Here is a 26,530-nt window from a genome sequence, read left to right on the forward strand (position 1 = left end):
AAGCAGAAGGAACAACAAAAAGAGACAAGCAAGCAAAAAACAAAACAAAAACACAACTATGGAAAACCTGAGGAAAAAAGTGTAGAGCAATCCATTGTACTGACACCCTTTCCATGTACATACACTTATGTAATTGCATAGAGTAAAATTTTAACTTTGTTATCCTTCAGAGGTGTCTGACTTCTGATGGAAGGTGTCAAGCACTTCAGTGCTCAAGGGTCCAATGAGAAGCAGGTTGACAGCAGCCACAACTCTGGCACACTGCCAGCCATAATCAGGGTTGAGTGGCAAGAAAAATTCTCCCATTTAAGGTGAGGGTTATAAACTAGGGCTCCCTCTGTGGGTCTGGCATTAGCATATGCATTATTATTAAGTGCATTCATAAGAGTTCTATGAGCACCAATCACAGACCAACCAGACCAGCAACCAGACCAGCATGAAAATGTTAAATCATTAAAGTACTAAATTTAAACACAATACTGTGAACCTAAAACCATGATAGGAATCACTGATTCATATTGCATGTTAAAACGTGGGCGATTGCAGTCCTACGGCCATCTCACAATGAAACTCCCTCAGTGAGCCTCAGCATGCGACCTTCCGTCCTGTACGGCCAGTTTTCTTCCCCCGCCTCAGCAATCGAAACTCACGCGGTGATAAACGGGGTTATTATCGGTCAGGCCTAGGCACTAGCAGAGCCTCCCTTTCAACTGCTCTCTCCACCGCCCAATCCGACTCTAACTGCAAATTACGCAAGTTTCAGAACAGCAGCCGTATTTGCAAATCAAATCCGCTTTTTACGGGGGAGCAACGGAGCATACGCGTTAACCCCCCCCAAGCAGTTTAATCTGAAACACAGGGTAAAAAGTGCAGATCCATTCGTTAGAAAGCGGCCGAGGCGAACAGCGCAGAAGGATTAATCCAACGCCGTCCTTCATACCTCGCAAGCCAGCGCTACCCGTTCAGTTTGATGCAAAGATTACACCCAGCTCAGCCAAGACAGATAGCTTTACTTCGCTATCATTACTTAATCCCACACACTTCCTCGTCGTGCTGCTTCCAGCCCACGTACCTCACACAGCTAAGTCCTGCTCACATTCCACACATTCATTGAATTTCACTCATTAAAAAAAAAAAATGGCGGCGTAACTCACGATTGCCATGAATGTGCCCATATAGAGCCCTTTGGCTGTAAAGGCGCATTTTCATAATTCAACACTGTCTGTGAGAGAGGCGAATGGCTCGTGAATTCTGCCTGACCTCATGCACTGACACAGATCAGCACAAGACCTCAGCTGCACTCAGCCCTGAACGCCTCCTGTTCCCCAGCTGACCATGTAGAATATGAAGCACGGCGAAGATGTGCGTGTGCGCGTGATCATTTAAAAAAGCGACATTGAGAGAGGGAGAAAAGGCAAAACAGCTGCAAAGTTTAAACATGGCAATGAAAGCTCAAGGAGCATTTTCTTAGATTTTTGCCTTGATTTTGGGAAAAAAAAATATTTTGGCTGGTACAAAACACTGATCAGCTGTTTAAAAAAAAAAAAAAACTACACAGGCTGGTGGACCAAAAAGTTAATTTCATACATAGTTGTGACTACTAAGCACCTATAAACACATTTTGGCTACCTAGTGGTTTGTTAAGTAATGTCATCAGTTGTTTTTAATCAGTGAAGGAGTAAGTGATTCAATTCACTCACAGGCTAATGAGAACTAAAAAAGCTCAGCTCAACTGCTGGCATTTTTGCCCTCTAGTCTAGTATTTGCCCTCAGGTTGGCAGAGTGCGCGCTGCACAGGTAGGCAGAGTGCGCGCTGCACAGGTAGGCAGAGTGCGCGCTGCACAGGTAGGCAGAGTGCGCGCTGCACAGGTAGGCAGAGTCCGTGCTGCACAGGTAGGCAGAGTCCGCGCTGCACAGGTAGGCAGAGTGCGCGCTGCACAGGTAGGCAGAGTGCGCGCTGCACAGGTAGGCAGAGTGCGCGCTGCACAGGTAGGCAGAGTCCGTGCTGCACAGGTAGGCAGAGTGCGCGCTGCACAGGTAGGCAGAGTGTGCGCTGCACAGGTAGGCAGAGTCCGCGCTGCACAGGTAGGCAGAGTGCGCGCTGCACAGGTAGGCAGAGTGCGCGCTGCACAGGTAGGCAGAGTCCGCGCTGCACAGGTAGGCAGAGTTCGCGCTGCACAGGTAGGCAGAGTGCGCGCTGCACAGGTAGGCAGAGTGCGCGCTGCACAGGTAGGCAGAGTGCGCGCTGCACAGGTAGGCAGAGTGCGCGCTGCACAGGTAGGCAGAGTCCGCGCTGCACAGGTAGGCAGAGTCCGCGCTGCGCAGGCTTTGCCGACACGGCGCAGGCCCCCATCACATGCTGCGCGTTTCCACTCAAATCCGCGTCACGCTCCCGTCGGCCTTAATCCCCCCGGGTACCCAGCCTCTTAGCACGGCATTAACACGGTATTCACCAAAAACTGGAGGAGGAAGTCCACGTGCCAGCACGCTGCCCTCGGTGTTGTGTTCTTTGCTTAGCCCCTACATGTGAATTGCTAGGTCATATCTCAGGGTCCAGGGTGCACTGAACTTGTGTTTCAGGTCAGCATCAGGCAGGCAGCTGCTGGCCTTTAATTTCCAGGTAAATTCACCCTTTTCCTCCAGTGCTTTCCCAAGCACCACAGGGCCATAAGGAGTTCCTCTGTGAAAGCTAGCAAAGTTCCTCTGCAGCCTTTAGGGCACTGTTAGCAAGGCACGCTAAGATGTGCTCAAGCTAACGCCTCAGACATACTGCTCCGGTAATACTGAGGATGAGATGTGTGCTTCAGGCTGTGCAAATCGGACCCTTCAGCATTTCACTGCAGTTCACTTATAAACATCCCACATGGCTAACACATTTATTTAGCGAATAATCTTTTTAATAACGCATCATGAAAAGCAACGAAAGCATTGAGGTTCACGCTGCCAAAGAGGAAAAGGAATGCATCATGAAAATGCCTTCATAAATTCAGCCAGATTTTGTAAGCCGAAAAAAATAAATAAAGAAGACAGGATAAAAATGTAAAAATGTTTTTAGCCAGAAACTTTTCTTGACTGGCCGCCTCTTACAGAGAGAGACAGAGCTTAATCATTCATCAGTGTATTCTTGGTATTTGTGTGTGCTTGTCTGTGTGCGTGTGCATGTGTGTGTGTGTGTGTGTGTGTTGTGTGCATGTGCGTAATCCGACTGGCAAGTCTCGTCACAAAAAGGAAGATCGGATTCCTCCCTGCACCCACGCATGGGGACATCTCCCTTGGAGGGGGAAGGCCCAGTAAACCTCAGATTTACAGATAGGCCTGTGAGACTGAGCCAGCAACACCTTGCAACACCTCACAGGAAGGACACAATCACCTTTACACTGTCGGCATCAAATAAAACAACAAATCATCTCTCCGTTTTGTAATGTGTAACAATATTAGCTAATCATTTTAGGTGCATCTGTATCGGGTAGAGTTTCTTTAACACAGAATGTGATTCCATAAATATTCATTTTAAAATGAGACTCTAGATTAAATGTTAGTTAGTTCTCCTTTTCACAGCTGAAATTAAAATTTGTTCTAGTGTGATGACATTCAGTTGGGATGTTACACAAGCGTGCACTTCCTGCATATTTTAAGGGCAAAGAGTTAATTTTGTCATATGAGCTGCTTTGGAGTTGAAGTGCATTTTCTTGCTTTACACCACAAATGCAGAATGCCACTGTCAAGCCAGCAAGTTGCCAGAAATGTTTCCAAATATCTCAAATATCCTTTATTGAACATAAAACTGTTTGGGCTAATGAAAACCATACACTAGAACTAAAATGATTATATGACTATGTAATTATTATCATATTAATATAAAAACCCACCCAAGTGAACCAACCATCCCTTTTAATTAATGGCACAAACTGAAATGGAGAAGGTGAGTGTAAATTTTATTAAACAGTAAGGATTATGAAATACGGCTAAGAATAAAGAGCCTAGTTGAATAAAGAATAAAGAGCTATTTAAATTAGATTACCGGAACAAAATTTTTTTGTGAAATACAGAGCTTGTCAGTGAACGTAAATTCAGAGTTCCCATGTACACTACTTACAGGAGACCACGGCTTTGTGAACCCCATAAAGGGTGGAGATACCACGTACCATCAATCAGACTTCAATGAACCAATCGCACGCTTCGATGGGCCTAAGTTTGACGACACGACAGCGCCACCCACTTCAGGAGCTACAAAGTCTCATTACCCTATCCCAAATGTGCACCAGCAATTTATCAAGAGAAAAAAAGCAAGGGATTGTGGGTAAAGTGACTCACCCCGTCCTGTCTGGAGAAGAGGCTGAGGCAGTGACGGAGGGCAGCGCAGGCTTCGCTGGAGAGCTCGCTCATCTCGTTCATCTTCTGCAGCACGCTGGCCGGCAGTTCTGCTAATGCCACAGGGAGGAGGGGCGGGGACACTTAGGACACACGCTCGGCCTTCCCCCAGAAACGTGTATTTTGATCATGTACGAATTGTTTTCCATCATTTATTATTATTATCATTATTTTTTGCGCATCAATTACTATCAATTGCGGTACTAAATGGACACTATACCAAAATTCCTTGATATTGTCAAAACAGAGGAAAAAAACAAACTGTACAACAGAAGGCAGCATTGAGAATTATTATTGAAATGCCAATATGGCCTGTCAGGCAAAAAATTCAGTGCTATACTTCACGTTATTAATAGTGTATGCTGTGTACAGTAAGCCGCACTGGATAAAGGAGTCTGCAAATAAATAATAATAACACGCTTTCTAAATATAGTTTTCGTCGTGAGTAAAGTCGATAACTGAAAATTATGTGTGAAGGCGCACATTTCTTTCCAGAACCTTCACACAATTCCTGACAGATACAGAGTGAGTGAAGGCCTTACGTTCAGGCAGCTCATTTCTCTTCACCATGGCGAGGAACGCCGACAGCTCCGTCTCCAATCTCTGCTGGCAGGCTTCGGCCTTCTGCGAACAGAACACAAAGACGCGCGAGCGCTTCTCAGTGCTCCAGATATCCTCAGGCGCTGCCGAACCGCAGCGTCACCTGCACAGCGACCCGGCGGAGGGACGAGTGCGCCTCCAATAGGCCGCACACCTAAATGATGTTGACGTGGTCGTTTCAAGGGCTAATCTATAGCCGTACAAGACCTGTCCAACACAAGTATACTTAAAAAGCTAAAGCCCTTCCCAAGAATAATGAAGAAATATACAAAATAATCCATCCATTTACCATTTACCAAATAACACTCCAAATGTATTTCTGCGTTATACAATGCACTGAATTCTCTAACTATTTTAAACGGAGATTTTACTTATTTAACATCAGACGGAACCACTAGGAAGAATAAGAATGTCTGCTGAAGAGGACAAGCCATGGAATCCATCTAGGCCCATTTAGGCTAATTTACAAAGGACCTTAGTCATAGGAAGAATGCTGGCAAAGGCCCATGCTTACCCCTCCCTCCTTAAATCTATCCAGCTGAGGAATAAGTTCTCACAGGCTGTTAGCATTAGCAACCCGGGCCCCACACCCAGGAAACATCGCAGCTGTCAATCACAACGCCTCATAAGGTTAGACGCTGCTCACCTGCAGCGAGTCGGTCAGTTCGCCCACAGACAGTACGTCGTCTTCCTCTTCCTCGCTGCCCTGCTCGTGGGAGCAGTAGTGTGTGCTGTAGGCCGAGTGCTCCTCCAAGGCGTCCATCCATCTCTTTAAACACACAGAGAGAAAGAGTCTCTCAGCGCGGGCTACGCAGCACTCGCGCATGACACGCGAAGAGAAAAGGCCTCTTTTTAACTGCGTGCTCACACGAGTTTAATCATGTAAATGGACTGTAATGTGACAAGGCAGCAGCATGCATGGCCAGCAGTACCCACGTTGGGTGCTCAGCCAATGAAAGAACCTGAGCGTGATGTCATTTCCTGCACGGGCTTCTAATCACCCAGAAATCAGTTCACAGAGACAAGTGCATTAGTGGTTTGCTAAGCACAGTTTTTGAGTGAGAAAAATGTCGGGCACGGGAAAAAAAACTATTTCTCTGATGCATTTTAATGCACAAAAAGAAAAATCATTACTCGTAATTTCTGTCAGTTGTGCTGTTTGCTTAATGACACACACGCGGCGTGGTACATGAACGAAACGGAACACATCTCACTTTTCTTGTCCCTTCAGGATCATTCTTTGGGGATACTTTAAAATGATGGACACTGTCATCAAAGCACTTGAGGGTGAAGAAGCAGTTGTCCTTGGCTTTGATCTTGAACCGAAACAAAAAGAAGGAATAGGGCAAAAATCAAAAATAAATTAAAAACATTTTGAGACCAAACAGTAGAGACACACTGTACAAGACAGATCAAAATCATTACATTACATTGTCTCAACATGCACTTGCTGCCTAAATATGCAATCGGAGGCTGCAAACAGGAAAAACGGCAAATGTTAATGATCAATCTGTGCACTGCAGGCAATGATAATGTCTCCACCTACCAAGCAATGAGCCTGGGTCAGAGGCTTGCATCCCTGTCTGCGAGTGTTAGCAGCTGCATCCGCCCTTAGAGGAGACATAAACACATTTGAAGACCTTCAAAAATTTCACATTAACAATCTCACACCACAAAATGTTTAGCTTACGATATCTCTCTCGGCAGATTTTTGCCCTCCCCTCTTCTTGAGGCCCAATTTAGAACCACTGTGGTCTGTGCAAAGAGCACTGCCTCTGAATGACTGTTACGCTAATGCCCTCGACCACAAACCAGTGACAACTTTACACCCCGCCGGTCTAGCAGTACGAAGAGGAGAGGGGAGGTGCATTTGTCATCGAGGGCTACTGGTAGCCTGGGAGTGCCTGGTGTCAAGCTGGAAGTAAATAATGCAGCAGTAAACAGTGGAATCCTGTCTGACTAAAACCTAGCCTACTGCAGGCGGGACAGGGCCATTTGCGTCCCGCCACTCTGGCCGCCTGTTCATTAAAGGCCAATTATACGCTTGAGGTGAGCCGCCGCCCACAGGACTCAGACCTGCGCCAATTGGGTGCGACTTCGCAGACTAACCAAATTGGAACCCCTCAGCGAGCTTCAGAAATGCTTAAAAAAATTTTTTAAATGTAAAAACTACATGAAGACCGGTTGGAGAGGACCTACTGTTTGGGATACCAGGACAGAACCCCATCCTGAAGGACCACCCAGTGGGAGCGCCAGCCAAAAAAACGGGAGCTCTGACAGAGGGAAGGTCAGGACAGAGGAGGGTTAGTACGATGTTGCCTTTTCTCCAAAATGTTGTTCTCGCTTCATGCGAGGCAGCTGCACCGTACGGTCACGGGTGCAGGGTCTCAGTGAAATTCAGAGTGACTGGTGTAAAAAGAGAGTGAGCATTAATGGATCATTTTTAGGGCTGCTCTTCACGGTTTCCTCATGAGGCACATGCACCTTAACCATTCCACCCAACACTGCAATATTTCCACGACTAATGGAATACCTTACCTTCCACAGATGACCTTCAAACGTCTGGACCTGATGAGCCATACCCTTTGGGAGAGGAAAGGAAGATTATGTTAAATATTATAAAAGGGTACACAATCCAACTTAAAAATGACAAATTAAATGGAACATAGTACATGGCATATACTATGAAATGGTATATATGAAATATTACACTTAGAAAGGGAGAAGGCAGCAGAAGAATAAACTGAGGGTGATTTATAGCTCAAAGCAAAGTATGATGGTGACCTTGAAAAGTTTAAGCAGTCATATTAAACAAGACTTGCATTTTATCTAAAGAATGAACTGTTCTTGTTGTTCATTCTAACTGTAACCCCAAACCTAACAACAGTTTTTTTCCCCACAGACGGCCAAGTTAAAACCACAACCACTTTCCACCACAGGAACCCATGTTCTACAGCCAGCAACAGTGTGCTGTATCAATTCAATTGTGTGCTCTGAATAAACTTGCACAGATGTAACAGTTGATCTGGAGTCAAGCAGCTCAAGTCTATGATAGAGGCAGCCTGACCTGACAGGTCCCGGGTTTCTCGATTTGCCAGTGACAGTAAAATCATTAACAACAGGACAAAGACCTTGGATAAAACACTGTCCACGCCATGCAGCCAGCATAGCATAGCCTATGGTTTATTTAGAGTAATAGAATGAATCTATTCGCAGGATATGGTTCACTTCTTGCCTGACACCAGTGCTAACTCTTGGATATGCACATCATGTTCTGATACAACGACAACATTAGAAATGGTCAGCTCAGACAAAAGCATTCAGTAATTTTCCTTGGTCTGGTGATTTGGTTAAAATTTTATAAAAACAGTGTAATCTAAGAACTGGGATTATACCCAGAAGGTTACAGTTTAAGATGAGTTAGGGTTTGACCTGGATATATGCATCTGCCAAGCAAATGGGCTAGGCTGATAACTAAACTACATAAGAGAAAAGACGACAACCTTTTTTGCTGCGGCTTCTAGGACCTGCTTCATTTCCGCATCACTGGCGAGGTCAAACACGGTCTGACCTGTGGAGGCCGGCAAACATAGGACAAGCAGCTATTGTGTAGAAATACTTAGGCCTACACACTTTTTATTTTCAAAAAAACAATGTTAGTGTGATTCTAGTTATTCTAAAAAACATTTACACAGCGAAAACATGAAGAAAGTCTAAGTATGATTGAAAAAAAATGTAGGACCGCCCTGCTAATATTTTCACATTCATTTTCTAAATAGCCTAACTTTTTGCCCTTTTAAATAGCATTTTTATATACTACACACAAGGGGGAAAAAATTATGGTCACAACAAAAAATATAATTCACGAAAAAGCAAAAACAAACGAAAACAAAGGATATGAAAGAGTTAAAATAAAAGGTCTTTACCGTTTTTGTTCCTGGCATTGGGACTAGCCCCGGCCTTCAGAAGCCTAAGGGCGCAGAGTTTCTGACCTCGGTAGGCTGCACAGTGAAGGGGTGTGTTCTCCAGCAGGTCTTTACAATTGATATCAGGGGGCCTTTTCCTGTTTAGCTAAAAATAAGATTAACCAATAAATATGTACAATGGTTCACCCCTAATCCTTGAAGAAGTGGGAAACGTTTAGGAGCACCAGATTTCCAATTCCAGGCTATATTCTGCTTAAATGAACATTGTTTTCCCCACAAAACGCATTCTGGCAGCCACGAATGTAAAATAAAATGTATTTTGCTATGAAATGTTTAAAACACATAACCTTAAATTTGAACCTGATTGTGGCATAGGAGACAGGAGCTATTTGCCAGGGATAAACGAATCTGTAAAATGTAGGATCACACAGTAATCTACAAATGCAATTAATGTTTCCTATTACAGAAATACTCAAAATTATCAGTAATAAAACTTAAAATGTTTTATTCAACAAAACAACTGCACTCATCGTTACCCATAGGTAACTTGCTCGCTAGTCTCATTGATAAGCCTTCCGCTTACCGCGAGGACAGGAAAGCCTAGAAAGCGAGGCTACTTGCTAACATATCAGCTACTTTATTCTCAAGCTCAACGCAAAATCCAAACACCCAACATAACTAGACGGCTGTCAACTTTAAATGGCAAAGCAGCAATTTGGAAAAATTTGCGTTAGCTGTCTATAACGATAGTTATCTAGATCAATGTACGCCCATACAAGTAAATTAAACTAGCTAGTCTACCCATTTACGTGCATTGGTGCTCCACAGTACACGACGTAGCGCACATGATCCATCCTAGAGCTAACAACGCCGATGGCAATACAGTTACACTATTGTAACTCAGCGTTGGTCACCTTGATGTTAGCTAGCCATGATAGATACCATGAACTTGCCAGAGCCACAGCCATCCGGTCGATTACTTGCAAGATGACAAACATTAAAATCTACATCTCAGGTTGTCATTTCTGTTGTCATCGGCAGCTGACGTTGCTAGGAAACAGACTGAGACCGTTGTCGACGCCGAATTAGTTAATCATAATAAAATACGCGAAATACCGTGAAGCTGCGGATTCACAAAAAAATGTTAAATAACGGTAGACTAGGCCTACCAAAGAACGAATGCGTCCACATCGCCCGATTGTATTTTTATACGTATTTTTACGAAGAAACAGGCCTAAGATATCCATACAGTTCAGTGGCTACCCCTCATAATCGCCTAACCTAGAAACGTGTGCAGTTTACAGGCACACATAAACTTCAATGATGAGAACTTATGTGTAGCCTATGCTTTAGCCATCACAAGACAATGGCTATCACTGAAAATGGCCTGCCGGATGTAACAGACACAACACCTCCTTACCTCCCCCCCAAAACCCCTGATCAGTATTATCAAAAACAGCATATTGCTGGTAGTGGCAGGTTGGTTCAAAATGTATCCTGTACGGAGCCTCACCAACTGGTTCAGTGTGACTGTGTCCCCTTCCCGTGCCGCCTCCAGAAGCTGCTCCTCCATCTTCCTCTCCTCCGTCCTCTCTGCCGCTGGCCGCACAGACAAGAAGCTCATAATGGTGAACAATTCACACAGAAAACGACACATTCAGAGAATTAAGCCTACACACCACACCCACAGATTATTATTATAATAATAATAATAATAATAATAATGATGATGATGACACTCCAGGCATTACACAATCATGACAATAGCCAAGCAGTCAATTCTACAGTAGCCTACTAACTTACAAGATCGGACCAGGTGTGGTACCAAGCTAATCATTCAAGATTACTGGGCTAGGGGTGAAACATACAAAAAGAAAACAAAATCAAGAACAAGAAAAAGAACTGTAGGAAACCTGGGCTACACAGAAATACACTGATAACCAACAAAAGACCTGCACATAACTGACACGGACAGACTTATTTAAATGACTTATTACAACAGCAGGTCTGTTGTAAAATCATGCTAGGGGTGTCAACCATATCTTACAGGTACGTCACCATGCATGTGAATATTCTTTAGATAAACGTTGTGAAATCGTAGACTAATGCTACTTTTACCTACAGAGTTATGTAAACATGAATGCAGTAAGCTTTAAGGAACCAAGCCTCTACTGCTTGGTTCGCTACTGCTCTAGACATGGCTGGGTACAGACATAACCCTCATACACATAACAGGCATCAAAATATGGTTGATCCTGGTGAAGGCTGTGGTTCTCTGCACCATTATATACTGTAAATAGCACATAAACCGCACTGAATGCAGTCTTTCATGCAACTGTCAGTAAAATATATATTTTTTTTAAATCAAGTTTATACAGACAAGGTATTCATTACATAATCATACGTTTATTTAAGAGAATCATTATATCTGGGGGTCACATACTGATGACGTGAAAAACAAAACAATGGTAGAGCGCAGTGTCAATAATTTTCCAGCACATTTCTTATCATAGAAAATGTAATTTTGTAGCTTACCTTGTAACATGGTTTTAATTTCATCAACTTCAGTAACGTCTTTGGGAATCTGCGCTGTCCCATTAATGACAGTGGCACACGCACCATACTGTAACAGTAACATGACAACTTCCTAAAAAAGATGAAAATGGAACACAAAATTGGGATCAATTTAAACAAATTTGAAGAGACAATACAACAACGAGCAATAAATGGAAGTGTAGCAGTGGTAACAAAACATGGCACATAACATAAACATAAAACAGTTTCCTTGAGCAAAATAACCAGAATAGCCCTCTTCTACACAAACATGAAGAGGCTTAACAACAATGAACATTTCATCCCAGTATTGGTCACTGATCCGCTATGGCTGGGATATCCAATCTTCATCCTGGAACACCACCAAAATCCATAAACACAGATGCACTATTGGTGAAAATGATGACATTAATGAGGGTCTAACTAAGACAGGATGCATCATAGAAGAATACCGTAAACGCACAGTACAGACTACAGACAGTGGGAAAGATCAGAAATAAACACTGTCAGGCCTGGAGCTGCTCAGCTGGTAAGGGTGCCGTGTCCAAACATACCCTCCTCCCAGTGAAGGCCGCTTTATGCAGAGGAGTGTCCCCCATGTTGTTAGGCAAATTCATATCAGCTCCCGCCTGCACACAATAACCACAGACAGGTGAGTGGGACATGTAACAGCTGTTCCTTTGGGTAGTGGTGATCGTTCTCAAGATTCTCACATTTACCTTCAGCAGCTCCTCCACCACATCTCTGTGTCCAAAGTAACAGGCCAGGTGGAGGGGTGTCCATCCAAAATTACTCTTGCTTTTACCTGGGATGTAGGACAATTTTGAATGAAAATCATGTTCAATGTAAAACTCCAAAAACATTATCAATAAAGAAGATACTTATAAGAGGGCCTTACCCATAGATTTTGAGCCCATAGATCATACAGATGGACCCTGTTTGCATCAAAGATTACATTTCACCACTGATCTTATCCAATATTACAGTGTGACATTATATCACACTGTAGTTGAGGCTCATCTTGGCTCCAAACACAAAAAATGTTACTTTTAATCTAACAGAATACATTACATCCCTTTTGAAGTCATAAAAAGTCTGTTATAGTTGAATTATTACGAAACATATTACTGTGTATTATCATTTTTCTGTCCAATCAATTTTAAGTGTGGCATTTCAATTTATAAGTCTATGTGGAATGCAGGTTTTGTTTGGACCTTGAGGAGACTCTTGTTATAATTTGTCCATGGACTTAAATTGGAGAAACATGTGGCCATGTTGTGTGGTCACTTGTGGTTACCTTTGCAGTTAATATTGATTCTGGTTCTGGTCAGCAGCTTCTGAATGCCCTGGAGGTTTCCATTCCTGGCATTGCGAAGAAATTGCTCTTCAGGGTCAAGACCCTCCATTATTTCCTCCCTGAAAAGAAGACGGGGTTGTCGTACTGGTTCCCTGAGACCATTACAGTGTATTTCCCACCCACATGCTAAAATAAAAGAGAATCTGCACACAAATGGCTCATTCTTAAAAAAACAGCAATTATGCCATTAGTGTCATTCAGCTAGTTGAGCTAACATTCTCCAATCTCAGTTCATCAACACATGAACCAAAATAGTTGTGTATTTTTCTATGCCAATGTAAAGGATATATGGAAATGAATTCAAATTTAATTTTTTTTTTAAAAGCCCATGCAAAAAGAAGGATGGAGGCATCAGATGCTACACTGAGCATACGGCCACAGGAACGGACAGCTATGTTAAAATATGTTGTAAAAAGTCCTCTTTCCCACTCTCAGCTGACTTTTGAGGGGAAAATGTTTTATATGTCAGGGAAATAGACAAACAGGTCTGTCTCACATTCCTACTGGTCGATAAAGCGGTCTGTCCCGGTGAACATGATCAGCCTCAAGCTTTATTCAAATACCTGAGGGTATTCTGCCTTTTACACAGTGGAAACTACACCATTTGTATTGTTTATATGCAGGTTTAACACATCTAGCTATGTAATCTCTACACACCTTTCACTGGGAACTCAACACACCCATCTTTGTAACTCCCAGCTAATCAACTTTGATGTGGTCAAGAATTCCCAAAATTCACAGCAGAAAGCATTAAGGCATGAAATTTTCCCAACACAATCAATACACAATTCAATAAAATTGCAGATAACTCCAAAAGAGCACAACTAAATCCTGTATACCAGAAATACAGGTTTGCAATGGACTTGCACCTAAGAAAAAAATCTGCCTTGAGTTTTCATGTACTACTAGGTGAAAATCTGAAATATTTCATCCTACATGACAAGCCACATCGTAAACAAAGTTTTCAAAATGTGAAGTCTGCCTATATATACAGTGTACCTCTAATGTTTTTTCCAGTTAGTATTAGCTGTAGGCCACAGTTTACAGGCTGCTAGTTGCTTAATTACTGCATTGAAGCTTCAAGCTGTCAAAATGTCAAGATCACTTGACCTCGGCTTGTCATGCGCTTCCCCACAACCTTTTCCGAAAGGTTTCCTGTATATTGCAGCAACAGAATCAAGACAACTCAAGACATGACCTGCGTATAAGTAAACACCACTGCAGATGCCAGAGCCTAAGTTGAGGCAGCTTTAAGACATCTACAAATGTCTGTAAAATAAACAAGAACAGATGCATTCCAAAATCACTCAGTTGGTTTCCGTGCAATCATTGCTTTAACAGTGTTGTTACAGATACCAAGAATACTGTAATTCTAGAACAGAGTTTTTTAATTGGCCCAATAATAAAGCTCAGCAATAAACTCATATAAAACATTCATTGATGGTGGAAAAAATCGATTTACGTCACACTAATTAATTATAATAATTTTCTTTCTTGGTTGATAAAAATTAGTTGAAGGTATTTGTCTTGTGACTTCTCTGATATCTGCCAAGTTCTGAGAAAGTATAAACCATTTCCTTGACGGAAAACGTGTCACATGATGTACTACAAATATTGTATGGCAAACCTTTACAAAATGTGCTGAGGCACATTAAAAGGAAAAAAAAAAATCGTACTAAAAGATCGTACACATGTTCATGGGGCATAAGAAAAATGGTTCTAAGAATCCAAATGATTAATTTTCATATAGCTATTTCCTATTTGTACACACAAATGAAACTACTTTGTTAAGGTAAATCCTAAACTAGACTGGAACAGAGAACATGTTTTAATACAACTATCGGGCATGTTTTTTTTTTTAAATATCAGAACAAAACTGTGATCATAACAAAAAGCTTTCAACACTCTAAGTGATTTTGGTCATATGAAGCAGATTCGAAATACCTTTTTTAAACCTTGCTTACAAAAATAAAGCTTAACTCAGCCAGTGAAACAGGTCTGGGAAGTAGGTAATTTAAAAGACAACTGGAGATGCAATCCAGTAAAATTTCAAGTAGCTACAGGTAGTTGAGGGTAAGGGCCCGTTTTATGGAAATGAGTTTATAATCGAATCAAGATTACTTCATTGACAGTTTTGGCAGTGCAAAACAGCCTACAAACGTATGCAAAAACACGCGTCTAAATGCACCGATAGAATCTTCGCAGGTTAACTGAAATGTTAAGGGAAACCTGAAGTTTGATAAAACAATAACCTATTCGAGTTTGGTGCAACAGATCTGTAACAGTGTAGAGGGAACATAAGATTCTTTCTTTCTTTCTTTTAGATAGCCAGCGCTGTCAGATATGGGAAATAACGAGAATGTGACGACTAGTCTGCTCAGAAACATTGTAACATACTCTCGCCGTTGAAACAAAGTATTTGCATGTATACATACGCGTGGAAATGCAGACTATATGCATAGATATCGGTCGAATTACTTATACCATGCATTTCACGTTTAGTTTTGTTACAGACAATAACACACCCACTTAGAATATCGGGCGAAAGAACACTGCAGTAGGCTACTAAGAAACAGTATTACGCAAATACGGCAACTTGCAAATTAGTGAACAAATTTGTACAGTAGCTACTTACCGTTTAGTATTTTTTCATATCAGTTTTTTCATATCTGCTACACAAAATATGATATTGCTTGAGTTGCCCTCTTTTAAAAAAATAAAAAAATAAAAGAACACCGCCCGATATTACGTGGGACCGTGAAACATACTACTTTTTCGTGATCGAAAGTTATGACGTACAGCAAAAAGTGGTTTTCTCTGAATTTACGAGCTCTGTTGCAGCAGCATGTGATTCACTAAGCCTTTTGACTCTTCCTGTTTATAAAAAAAATGGACGCGCATGCGAATGGATTGTTTGCTAATAGGCTACAAAGTTGTTTTACATTCACATAGCATGGATGTTCAACACCAGAACGACTGGCTAGTTCCCCAGAGAAAACTAATTTTGCAACAACGATTGCACCACCCCAAATACACACGTTCACACACGCCCCAGCAGAATCAGTTGACGTTACGTGTGAATTTAGGAGAAATCAGCTGTTCCCGAGCACGCGCACAAGCACTGCACAATCAGGTACACAAGCAAAACTGAAAAATTTTTCATTATTAAAAAAAAAAAAAAAATCGGAAATACTAGTTTTTCAAATTCACAAATACGATAGCTCAATTTTTAAAATAAACTTTTATTCAGATAGCCTAGTTATTAACTCCACCTAAAAGCAGCTATTGCATCTCTTTGGTTATGAACTAGCACTAACGTCGTACAATACGCTACAGTTACTAACTGTAACTTGAGAAATTAAAGCTGTCATTTTTCGAGAAACGATCTCCGCAAACCTTACAATGAATTGAAAAATAGCCATAATTTTAAACGTTTCTGGGATTTCGGACTGTCAATTTGCTCCGGAAGTAAAACATACCCGTTCACACGCAAGTTTGAGCTCGCTGTCGGACAAATGCGTCCGGCCGTGCGCTTTTAATCGAATTTACACGTGGAACTTTATTTTTTTGTCTTTTTTAAATTTTTTCATACAAACTAAAAGGAAAATTAATCATCCAAAGCGACTCATCTCCCGAATTGACGTCAGGTCAGACAGCATGTAATGCAATTCTCTGTTGGTTGGATCGCCTGAACCATTGATAGAAAACGCGTTGCCACCGTATCTATAAAATATTTACTTTTTAAACTTTAGTATTTAGCTGGCCAGTGATGAATGGCTACCACTGCAGAGAATGTTGGAGATATTCAGGCTCAGGTACGCATCGTTGTTTTGATGGCTGTTTATGTTTATTATATAGCCGATTTATGTTGCTTTTAAATTTAGTTTTGAAACTTTTTTTCTGAGTCGCTTTGACTTAATAGAGAGGGTAGCAGTACATATATATATATATATATATATATATATATATATATATATATATAAGCACTTGGAAATGTGATTACTGTATACTTCACCTTCCTACCCTTTCTAGATTGATGAGATTGAAGCGCTTTCTTCTATCTATGGGGACGACTGGTGCGTGATTGACGAAGCATCGAGAATATTCTGTATTAAGATCTCAGATGACACCGATCTGTCAAAATGGACCATATGTTTGCAGGTAAGAATGTGGATCTTAAATCGACCTGCTCGGTTGTTTCATGTTTGCTAATTATGTCTCTTTAAAACAGGTAATTCTTCCCCACGATTACCCAAGTGAAGCACCGCCCATTTACCAACTTAAGTAAGTACTTTACAGTATTTGTGGTTATTTTTATTGGTTAATAATAGTTGTGTTTGTATGCAAGACTGTTTATATTCCTCTTATGTAATGTAAAAATGTAATGGACTTTAGACCTGTCCTTCATCAGTGGGCTAGTTTCGCCATCTCGGGCCAGAAACTTCACTTCAGGCCAAGTGTATTTGACAGCAAGTTACTATTCGTCGAAGAAATTAAATGAATAATGTTAGAGAATTTGTCACAAACTAAATGCAGTACTAGTGGTATTTACCGAACGGCTTTAATTGTGTAACAAATGTATTGAACATCAACCACCCTGCAATTGTCAAGACCGTATGGCTTTATTCTAGCAATTGAAAAGTGAAGCTGCACTTAAAATTGGGAGTAGATGCTATGTTATCAGTCTCTCAATGCATTTTTTTCTACTGCTTGTGCTTGCTTTTGAAACACTGAATACACTATCGACACTGGTTGTATTATGGCCCAACGTAAATGAACAAGTTCGATGAGAATGCTGTGGTCATCATATTAATTTTATCTACTGTATAATTATTTCATTTTAATGAATACAGCTGTATTTCTGTACACCTGTTAAAAATGGCATTATACTATATGTTTTATACCACATGTCATTTTTGGATGATTTCATATTGGTGCTATTATTAGCGGTCCAGCAGCGAAGCTGGTGGAACCCTATTGTATCTGTTAGGGTTATTATTATTATTATTATTGTTATTATTATTATTATTATTATTTCAGTTTGTTTTGCTTATTACATTGATGTGAACTTATCACTTCATTAAGTTTTTGCTTCAAGGGAAGCTTGTGTGTTTTTTAAAAACATGTCTGCATAAAACTGGGGTAACTGTGAAGTCTTGTGAAGTCTTGTAGATATAGTTAGGGGTTTATAAAAGTGTGTTAGTTTTGAATGTGTGCTGAATGTTTGAAAGCACAAGCAAGAGGGAAAACTAAAAGAATGTGTTTTAGTGGGGAGAGAATTGTTTCTATTGATTCGATTAATACAAGTTAGTGATTGACAGGGCATTGTATCTCCACTCATGATAAGGTTCACAAAGCCACTCATCAACACTTGATTGCTTTGTTAGCTTCACGGCTAAGGGTATTTATGACACATCGCTAAATGGAACCACTATCAAATGAAAGCACATTAAACAATGACTGGGTCCTTTTTTCTGAGAAGTCATTTTGGGTTCTTCCATTAATGCAATCAATGCTGTTGACCTGACTTCAGTTTGATTGGTGTTTTCATTTCTTTTCACTTAATCAAGAGTGCTGCTCGCAGCTCAGTACTTGTGGCAATTGTACTAAATGGCACGTGTGGTGGCACAGGGTTCTTTTGGGCTCATATCAGGTGGACAGGTTGGCCATTCCATCAGGAGCAGCATGTCTCTTACCAAGAAAGTGACTGGTTTGTGTGACTGGTGTCAGTCGCAATGTTATACGTGGCTGGTGGGGACATTGTGAATTTAGCATTGGGCAGTCAATGAGCCATTCATTCTCACTGAGTATGATCTTAATCTGTATTGTATTGCAACTAATGTCATTGCAATTCCAGCGTGTGCAAGGCAACATAGATTGTAACTCCTATTGCTGTGTCTATACAGCAATAGAATAAATAGACCATAGAGTTAGAATAAATGGAGCTGTTTACCCCCAGGCTGCGCAGCGGAGGATATAGCCGGATTCTTCCTGAGGTTTCTTCCCGTCTGGGACTTTTTGCTGGCCACTGGGGAGGTTTTTTTTTTTTTTTACCTCATGTGCTTGCTATTTGGGGGTTCAGGCCTGGTTTTTTCTGTTTTTATGTTACTCTGTAAAGCATCTTTGTGATAGAAAATATTTTTATTTGTATAGCACTGTAAAAGGTGCTATACAAATAAATTTGATTTGATTAACCACGGTGCACAATGTTGTTTCCGTCGCTGCATTGGAATACGTTTTTGCCTAGGCATGCCACATGCCTCTGTGCCAGCCATTCAGTGGCATCCCAGCATGTGTATGGTAGGCTCTGATGCCTGGATCCAAATGCCACAGGCACATGCCTACGTGTGTGACCAGGGCCGATTCAAGGGCAGTCACCTAACGCACCACCCGAGTTGGGGGGGGCGGGAAGAAGCTCATGTGTTGTATCCATGATATCCCCCTCCCCTCCCCATTCGCAAAAAAAAGGATGCACGAACATGTGTGTGAATGTAATTAAATGATTGTCACACCCCAGCGTGACACCCCTGGGAGGGAGATGCGGTCGTTCCAGGAAACACCGTTGGTTGCCGTATGGACCGAGACCAATCCACTTCTCCGGCACTCCGAATGCCACAATGATATACTAAAAAATAGGATGCCTTATCTGTAAAAGGGCAGATTGCTTCCAAGGACGTCGATGCCTCAGCTATCTTCTGAAATTGAATTTATGAAAATACAATTGCATTTCTTCCCCTCCAGTGCTACATGGCTGAGAGGATCAAAGAGAACAGAGCTGTCCAACAGCCTCGAAGAGATATATGTGTAAGTTTGTCATCTAATATAGACATGGAAATTGTATTTTTTCATTTTATTTTATGTCCAGTATCTTACTAAACAATTAAATAGACCATGCAGATTTTATCAACATTTAATTAATCAAAATATTTCAGTTTTCACATTCATGCAAACATGCAGGAGTTGGCTATTTATTGAGCTAATTTGAATCATTCATCCCTGGGCAAGATAAAATTGTTTGCGTGCTTGTACTGCATTATTGTTTTTTAGTTGAATGTTCATATACTGTCGCCAGATGTTCTGTAGTGACGTTTATGCTGATATCGATTTCATACAGCAGTTTCTGTTCTTGTCACATGTCTTACTATTTTGGAAATCTTGTGAAGGATTTCTAACAAATAAATGTGCAGTGATGGCATTCATTTTTCTGTTCATCTATTTATTAGAAGTGCATGGCAGGAGGGTGGCTGAAAGTGTTTACATAGAAAGTTTTCATTATTATTTTTTGACATCCTCCATTTTCCCATTGGAAGAGGGGTCCTAATTTGAAATAGCGTGTGCTGCCTTGTTCCACAGCATTTTTTCCTGGTACAGGTTTACTCCTCAGGGATCATTCATTCAGGTTTGCAGACTGGCGAATGAGCAGCCTGCCTTTCTCTTCCTATCAGGCAGAATGCTGGCGAAAGCATCCTCTACCTATGGATAGAGAGGATCCGTGAGTTCCTCCTGGAGACGTCCCAACTGAATGACTCAGGTGAGATTTAAAGAAGTTAAATTCAATACAGTTTCACATCTTCACGCTAATTATGTCTGAGTAATGCCCAGCGGAAGGGAGCCCAAGGCCCTCTCATCGTATATTACGTTCCTTATCTTAAAATGGATGAACAGGAGCGTGGGTGGATAGCTCATCCCGTTGTGATAAGACTCTGGGTTTTGGTGTCTTGTATGTCCCATGGCCTGGTACTGAGTCTTGGCTGTCTCAGTGCCAGTGTACTTGGCTGCAATTTTGCCCCGTAGGGCAGGTCTCCAGGATTTTCCTCATGCCATAATGTTTTCCCTGCATCTGCTATGTATGATGGTTTACTCTTTCGGCACAGTGATGGTAGAACTCAGCCGGCAGACTGCGGATTGAAAATGACCTAATTTGTTGAAGGAAAATCCAGTGATGGGGTGTTTTTATGAATATGGTTGGAGAAATTAAATTACTTTATCGGGATTAAAAATTGTTTGAATATTTGCATGCAATAAGCTACTCTTGAGACTGATGTAAGGGAATACGTACATATATGGCAATTTAATATGACTTTGTCAGGATTAAAAATTTGTTGAATATCAAGACATACATTAAATTTAACAAGTTACAATAGGTTGCGGAAATGTTTTTGTTGCAACTGTCCGGCCCCTGCATGTTCTGTGGTGTGTAATACATTGAAAAATGCTTCCTTTGTGCATTGTGGAATTACTTTCTCACACTAGATGGCAGTATTTCATTAAAACGTTGAAAAATGTAAATTCATTCACCTGTTGTATGTTTTAAACAAGTACGATAGGAGAATAGAGCACTAGAAGATGAGTATTCTTCCCTAAAAAACCACAGCTTATATGTTGTTACAGTACCATAAGCATTAATATTCTTTTGTTTATCACTATGATTGATGAATAGGTGATGAATAGGTGCGCTTTTCTGAAAAACTAATTCTGACATGAGCATTGTTGCGACACTGTAATTTCGAGTCTGTGTAGAACACTCATACTGTATCTTCCAATTATTTTCCCTTGTCCTTTGTGAGAAGCCAGAGAGCAGACTGAAAAGTATCCTTCCTTTCATCATAATGATAATTTAGGCAGAAATACCATGTCTGTGCCTCATTGATCTTCTCGCAGAGCCTTTGATACAGACCATGTAGTTGTCCTGATAAGCAATGCAAGCTTTACTGCTTTTTTGGACAAGACCCCTGCTGTATTCCATCCATTGTTTACCCGATGTTCGTGTATTTTTGTTTTTCAAATTTTTTTTTTATGGAGCAGTGGCTAATAAGTGGTTTAGGTTTAGGCCCTACGTGCTCATTTGGCAACAGACAATAATATCATAAATGTGAAGAAGACAGCATTACACAGCAAGAAGGTCTTTGGTTCGAATCCTGGCCGGGGCCTTTCTGTGTGGAGTTTGCATGTTCTCCCTGTGTCTGTGTGGCTTTCCTCCGGGTACTCCAGTTTCCTCCCACAGTCCAAAGACACGCAGGTTCGGTTAACTGGAAACTTTAAATGGCCCATAGGTATGAGTGTGTGAGTGAATGGTGTGTGCGCCTTGTAATGGAACGGTGAGCTGTCCAGGGTCTTGCCCAATGAATGCTGGGTTAGGCTCCAGCAGCTCCCGCGACCCTGACCAAGAATAAGCGGGAACAGATGACGAATAAATGAATCTGCTTTGCTGCCTAGCAATCCTTAGTTTTCTTAAGCTACAGTGCAGTAAAAAGTATCTGCCCCCTTCCTGATTCCCTCTATTATTGCATATTTGTCATACTGAATGGTTTCAGATCTTTAGACAAAATGTGATATTAGACAAAGAGGACCTGAGTAAATAGACACAAAACAAATTTCTTATTTACCTTTTTGTTTATTTAATGAAAAAAGGTGTCCAATGCCCTTATGAAAGAGCAATTTCCCTCTTTTTCATGACACTATTACTAGATTCCTAATATTACTTCCCTAACTAGCTAGCCATATATCCAGGATAGGAATTGATGTGTAATAACTTATTACAAGTGAATATAATATCGCTAATGTTAGCTAATGTTTATGTTATGGTTAAATCATAAATTAGGCTGAACATTAAACCTTAATAAAATAGAAACACTTTTCAGAGTGTGTTACTTCAGGATACTTCAGATTATCAAATTTCAATAAAATGTATTTGCATAGCGCATTTTATGCAAATAATTTGTCACAGTACACTTCCCAATGTATATTGACCCTGATGGTATACAGAATGAAACCTTTGGAGGAACCAGACTGAATGAGGGAGCCCATTCCACTCTTGCCAGCTCGGAGTGTGGGTGCGCAGAAATGAAGACACGGTCAGTTCAGGACAGGCTGCATGTAGCATCTGGAGCTGGCAGTCCTGGGTGGAGCTGAGGAGGGGTGGGTGGGAGACAGCTGGCTCAGGAGTGACTTGGAAAACGGCTCAGGAAGCAGGGGCCACGGTGGCGGGAGTAGGGAACAAGGACTGGGTGTTAGCAAAGAGCTGCGGGTAGAGAACAAAGATGCAGAGTGGAGATGACTGCAGATCCTTGCCAGGACTTTCCTTTGGCATGAGAAGGGACAAAAAACCTACCCACCGCGCAAGAAAGCTACCCAACCCCCTAGACACCTATCCACCCCCAAAGAAAGTTACCCACCCCCCTAGAAACCTCCATAGAAACCTATCCACCTCCCTAGAAACCTCTCTAGAAACCTACACCCCCCCCCCCCAAGAAACCTCCTTAGAAACCAACCCCCACCCCCTAGAAACCTCCATAGAAATTCTACCCACCCCCCAAGAAACCTACCCACCAACCCACCCCCCTAGAAACCTACCAGTGCCCCCCCCGCCCCCCCGCCCCCGCCCCCCCCCCCAGGTGGAAACCTACCCACCCTCCAAGACCATGCATGTAAAATAATAAAATGAGGGTCACAGCCATTGATAGGTGACAGAAAATAAACTTTGTCTCCCCATAGTGCACTATACCTGCAGGCTTCTCCAGCTCTGTGTCTAGATTTTATCTGATTATAGGTTTCACTTGAAGCGACTTAAACATTGAGGCTCTTTCAGATTCTATTGCAGGTTTCGGAAGATTATTGCACAGTTGCTTATCTCTGTAAAAAAAAAAAAAGAAAAAAGAAAGGCTCTATCATCTGTTAAACTACCAATTCTTGGTACAGCTAGATAACCTGAACCGTAAGAACAAAGTAACCCTGTCAATTTGTAAGGTAGAAGCATATCTTGACAGAGATACCAGTGCTAGTATATGTAAAACTTGAAGTAAAACCTTTCGGTCAGTGCAATACTCATCTAGTGCAAGGATATTAACCATGGGGTAATATGGTTATGATTCTTTTTTTTCTAGTCAGAAGACCAGCTGCGTTTTGAATTCGCTGGAGGTTCTTTAGTATTGTACTAATATTGGATGTATTAGAGCAGCCAGATTACAGGGCTTTACATTAATCGAGCCTGGACAGGAAAAAAAAAGCATTCGACAATTTCTCTGCATCCTGTGATGATGAAGTGCCCGATGTTAGCAATATTCTACAAGTTGAGTGATGTTTTTAACGTGAACATCAAGAGTAAGACCAGGGGCAGTGGTAATGCCAAGATCTTTTGCAGCAACGTTTGGTCCATTTAAGCAATCGTCAACGTTTAAGGAAAGATTCTTCAAAATCTTTTTTTCTCAGTCATCCATAATGTGCTGTCTCTGAGTTAACGGAGTGCACACTAAAGAGTTAATTTACATTCAAAAGTTTGGACTTGAGAATGCAATAAAAGGAGCTTGGAAAATGCAGCTCAATAAATCTCAGACATCCTAGAATAGTAAATCATATGCTGCAGTTTATTGAGAAGGTTAGCTGCATGATGAGTACTGGCTCTCCTGATTCCTGTCGTGGAGGTGTGCCTCTCTCCATATAGTGTACACAATGGGTGATGCATATTTAAACTTGACTGGTGGATGCTGGCTTGTGCTACATTTCAGGAACACTGAACCCTAAGGATGGGATTAGCACTGCTCATAAAGTCATTAAAAATATCAAATGCACTGGTAATGCCACACAAACCTGTAGTATCCCCTGTTTATGAATTTTAAAAGCTTTTCTGTGGGAGTGTCAAGCTTTATCATTAAAGAGAGAAAACGTCCACTAAATAACTCCCTGTGAATCTTCATGAATTTAAAAAAACATGCTTTTCAGGGTCAGAATTTAATAGTATGTTTAAAAATATTGAGCATATAATCAAATACTCACATGCTTAATGTTCTTGGGTGAGGCACACATTTTGAGGATTGCAGAACCTCATTGAAAATCCTTGATCTATTTAAGCCATGAGAGCCATCACTCATCAAGAAACCACATACTGTGATACGGTAATAGAACTGGAGTGTTAGACTGTCTTGTAACAGTAGCACAGAATAATTGATCACACTAGGAGGCAGACATCTCATCATTTATCATATATTGGGTAACTTCCATAAGTAAATTTCAACAATTTGTTAGAGGTTTCTGCGCAGAAGAAAATGAATCCTGTCTGTCTCAGTAATTTCTGGCTAGTTTCTTGAAAAGGCTTAGAAAACAATCCACTGATCTGTCTAGACAGCTCTCTCACAGGCCTATGAGTACTCTGAACCACCATTTGCTTTTGTTCTTTTAAAATTGGCTGTTTGAGCTTATAACAGTTCACATTGTTTTGTCGGACCTGTTTAGACTGCCCCAGTGCCTGATGGGAATATGCAAGCAGGCATTGTGCAGTTTGGCTCGCGGAAGGTTCTCTCCTCATTCTTTAGACTTATCATTGCCTGCTGTTCCTTTGGTGCCAGTGTTTTGGCCTTCAAGGCTCATTATACTGTATGGCGCCCTCCCTGAAGTCCCTCAATTCATAACCCGTAATTCAACCTGATATTTACCATCAAAAAGGAGAATATGATTTTTCCCCCTTCTGAGGGAATCTAATGTGGGGCTGTGGGATTTGATTAGCCTGGAAATAGGTGGAAATGTCAAATTGCAAAACCGCATAACAGAAATTCCTCCTGTCCAAAATCCCTTCAATGGAATTGCAGTAATTTTAACAAAGAACATTTAGGCCTTAACATTTTTTTGTTTATTGTTAACAAAAATCTCCCTTTGACAGCTCTCTGATCACAAGAATTGATCAACAAATGAAGTGAGAGTTATTGCCTTGGAAACCAAATTGTATGCACGAAAAATAAAAACACAAAGCTGATGGTTTGGCTAGAATATTGGGGACAGTGCTTAGAAGAAAATCAACTACATTTATAGTGAATCCATATCATTGTATTGATGTTTTGTTGGACTGACCCCAATCTAAAGCTGAAATAGGCTTTAGATGGGAGTGAATGTAGGCTGTGGCCATGCTTTAGCACTGGTAGGACTCCCTATACATCAGTGTGTAGTCCTCAAATGACAAGGTAATGGAAGGGAACTGAAGCAACAAAAAGAGAGATAGCAGGAGAGCAGTCAAGAGAAATAGAAATGTATTTGTTTTATATATTATGACTTTGTGTGTGTGTGTGTGTTTAGTATTTTTTTTGTTTTCACTTGTTTTGCGCACTGGAGGGTAGTCAAGGAGATGCCACAGGTGCTTAACGAGTAAACAACTGAATAGGAAATGTTCTATACTTTAGAATCATATTTTAAAAAGTCTGTCAGATAAATAAAGTTGGCTCTTGTTTATACAGCCGGTATATTTGGACCTGTTAATATGGAACTTGTTTTGTGTGTTTACCAGCACAACTGCCTTTGTTATTTTAGTGTTTCAGGCTGTGGTTTTTATTATCTTTTTCTTTCCTTAATTCCTTGCTGCTTCTCCCTTGCATTTTGCAAATAACGTGTCTCTTGATAACTTACTATTTATGTTTGTTTGGAAAAGAGCGCTTCTCTTTGACTGCTACTATCCAGGGAGGGCTACAGAACCTAGCAGCAGCCTCACGCACAGGCACGCAACTTAAAAATGAAATTGAATATGAGTGCCAGTCTACAGCAGAGAAAATACATCACCCTGGAAACAGAGCAGCAGTTCTTTAATTTCCCATAGCAGCACAGTTAACTGTGATAGCTTGGTAGCCTACAGACATTACCAGTGTTGGACAATGCACAGTTTGCTATTAAATTTTCTGTGCACGGAGCTCAAGGCTATTTGGAGCAAAGACAAATGTGCCTCTATGTGGGCCCCTATATACAT

General features: G+C 41.2%; 2 protein-coding genes and 1 long non-coding RNA gene across 10 annotated transcripts in view; 2 read left to right on the plus strand and 1 right to left on the minus strand.

Annotated features, from left to right (window-relative positions):
• The window catches only part of osbpl1a (oxysterol binding protein-like 1A), a 39,494-nt gene extending 23,581 nt beyond the window's left edge, over positions 1-15,913 (minus strand). For 2 of the 5 annotated variants that reach the window (XM_035412702.1, XM_035412700.1), the window contains exons 1-15: positions 15,443-15,913; positions 12,748-12,866; positions 12,170-12,255; positions 12,005-12,079; positions 11,433-11,544; positions 10,411-10,496; positions 8,898-9,042; positions 8,475-8,542; positions 7,510-7,554; positions 7,171-7,244; positions 6,518-6,581; positions 6,186-6,287; positions 5,618-5,740; positions 4,914-4,995; positions 4,315-4,424 (exon numbers count right to left, since the gene is read on the minus strand). In XM_035412702.1, coding sequence (XP_035268593.1) covers positions 4,315-4,424; positions 4,914-4,995; positions 5,618-5,740; positions 6,186-6,287; positions 6,518-6,581; positions 7,171-7,244; positions 7,510-7,554; positions 8,475-8,542; positions 8,898-9,042; positions 10,411-10,496; positions 11,433-11,544; positions 12,005-12,079; positions 12,170-12,255; positions 12,748-12,856 — 1,281 coding nt within the window. In that variant the 5' untranslated portion in view covers positions 12,857-12,866; positions 15,443-15,913. Of the gene's footprint in view, positions 1-4,314; positions 4,425-4,913; positions 4,996-5,617; positions 5,741-6,185; positions 6,288-6,517; positions 6,582-7,170; positions 7,245-7,509; positions 7,555-8,474; positions 8,543-8,897; positions 9,043-10,410; positions 10,497-10,700; positions 10,749-11,432; positions 11,545-12,004; positions 12,080-12,169; positions 12,256-12,747; positions 12,867-15,442 lie in introns of those variants that run through there. The other 3 variants (XM_035412701.1, XM_035412704.1, XM_035412703.1) reach the window with 3 other exon arrangements.
• LOC118224882 lies at positions 7,518-7,988 on the plus strand. The gene is made up of 2 exons (XR_004764714.1): positions 7,518-7,597; positions 7,874-7,988. It is a non-coding gene; the product is annotated as an uncharacterized LOC118224882 (long non-coding RNA).
• Positions 15,914-16,039: 126 nt separating the features above from the next.
• impact (impact RWD domain protein) overlaps positions 16,040-26,530 on the plus strand; it is a 56,946-nt gene continuing 46,455 nt past the window's right edge. For 2 of the 4 annotated variants that reach the window (XR_004764713.1, XM_035412707.1), the window contains exons 1-5: positions 16,040-16,622; positions 16,840-16,968; positions 17,039-17,091; positions 19,549-19,611; positions 20,253-20,338. Coding sequence is in view for 3 of the 4 variants with exons in the window: in XM_035412707.1 (XP_035268598.1) it covers positions 16,581-16,622; positions 16,840-16,968; positions 17,039-17,091; positions 19,549-19,611; positions 20,253-20,338 (373 nt within the window). In the remaining variant the exon portion in view is untranslated. The remainder of the gene's footprint in view (positions 16,623-16,839; positions 16,969-17,038; positions 17,092-19,548; positions 19,612-20,252; positions 20,339-26,530) is intronic. The other 2 variants (XM_035412706.1, XM_035412705.1) reach the window with 2 other exon arrangements.

This window comes from Anguilla anguilla, chromosome 4 (genome assembly GCF_013347855.1).
Source record: "Anguilla anguilla isolate fAngAng1 chromosome 4, fAngAng1.pri, whole genome shotgun sequence".
Classification (NCBI taxonomy): domain Eukaryota; kingdom Metazoa; phylum Chordata; class Actinopteri; order Anguilliformes; family Anguillidae; genus Anguilla; species Anguilla anguilla.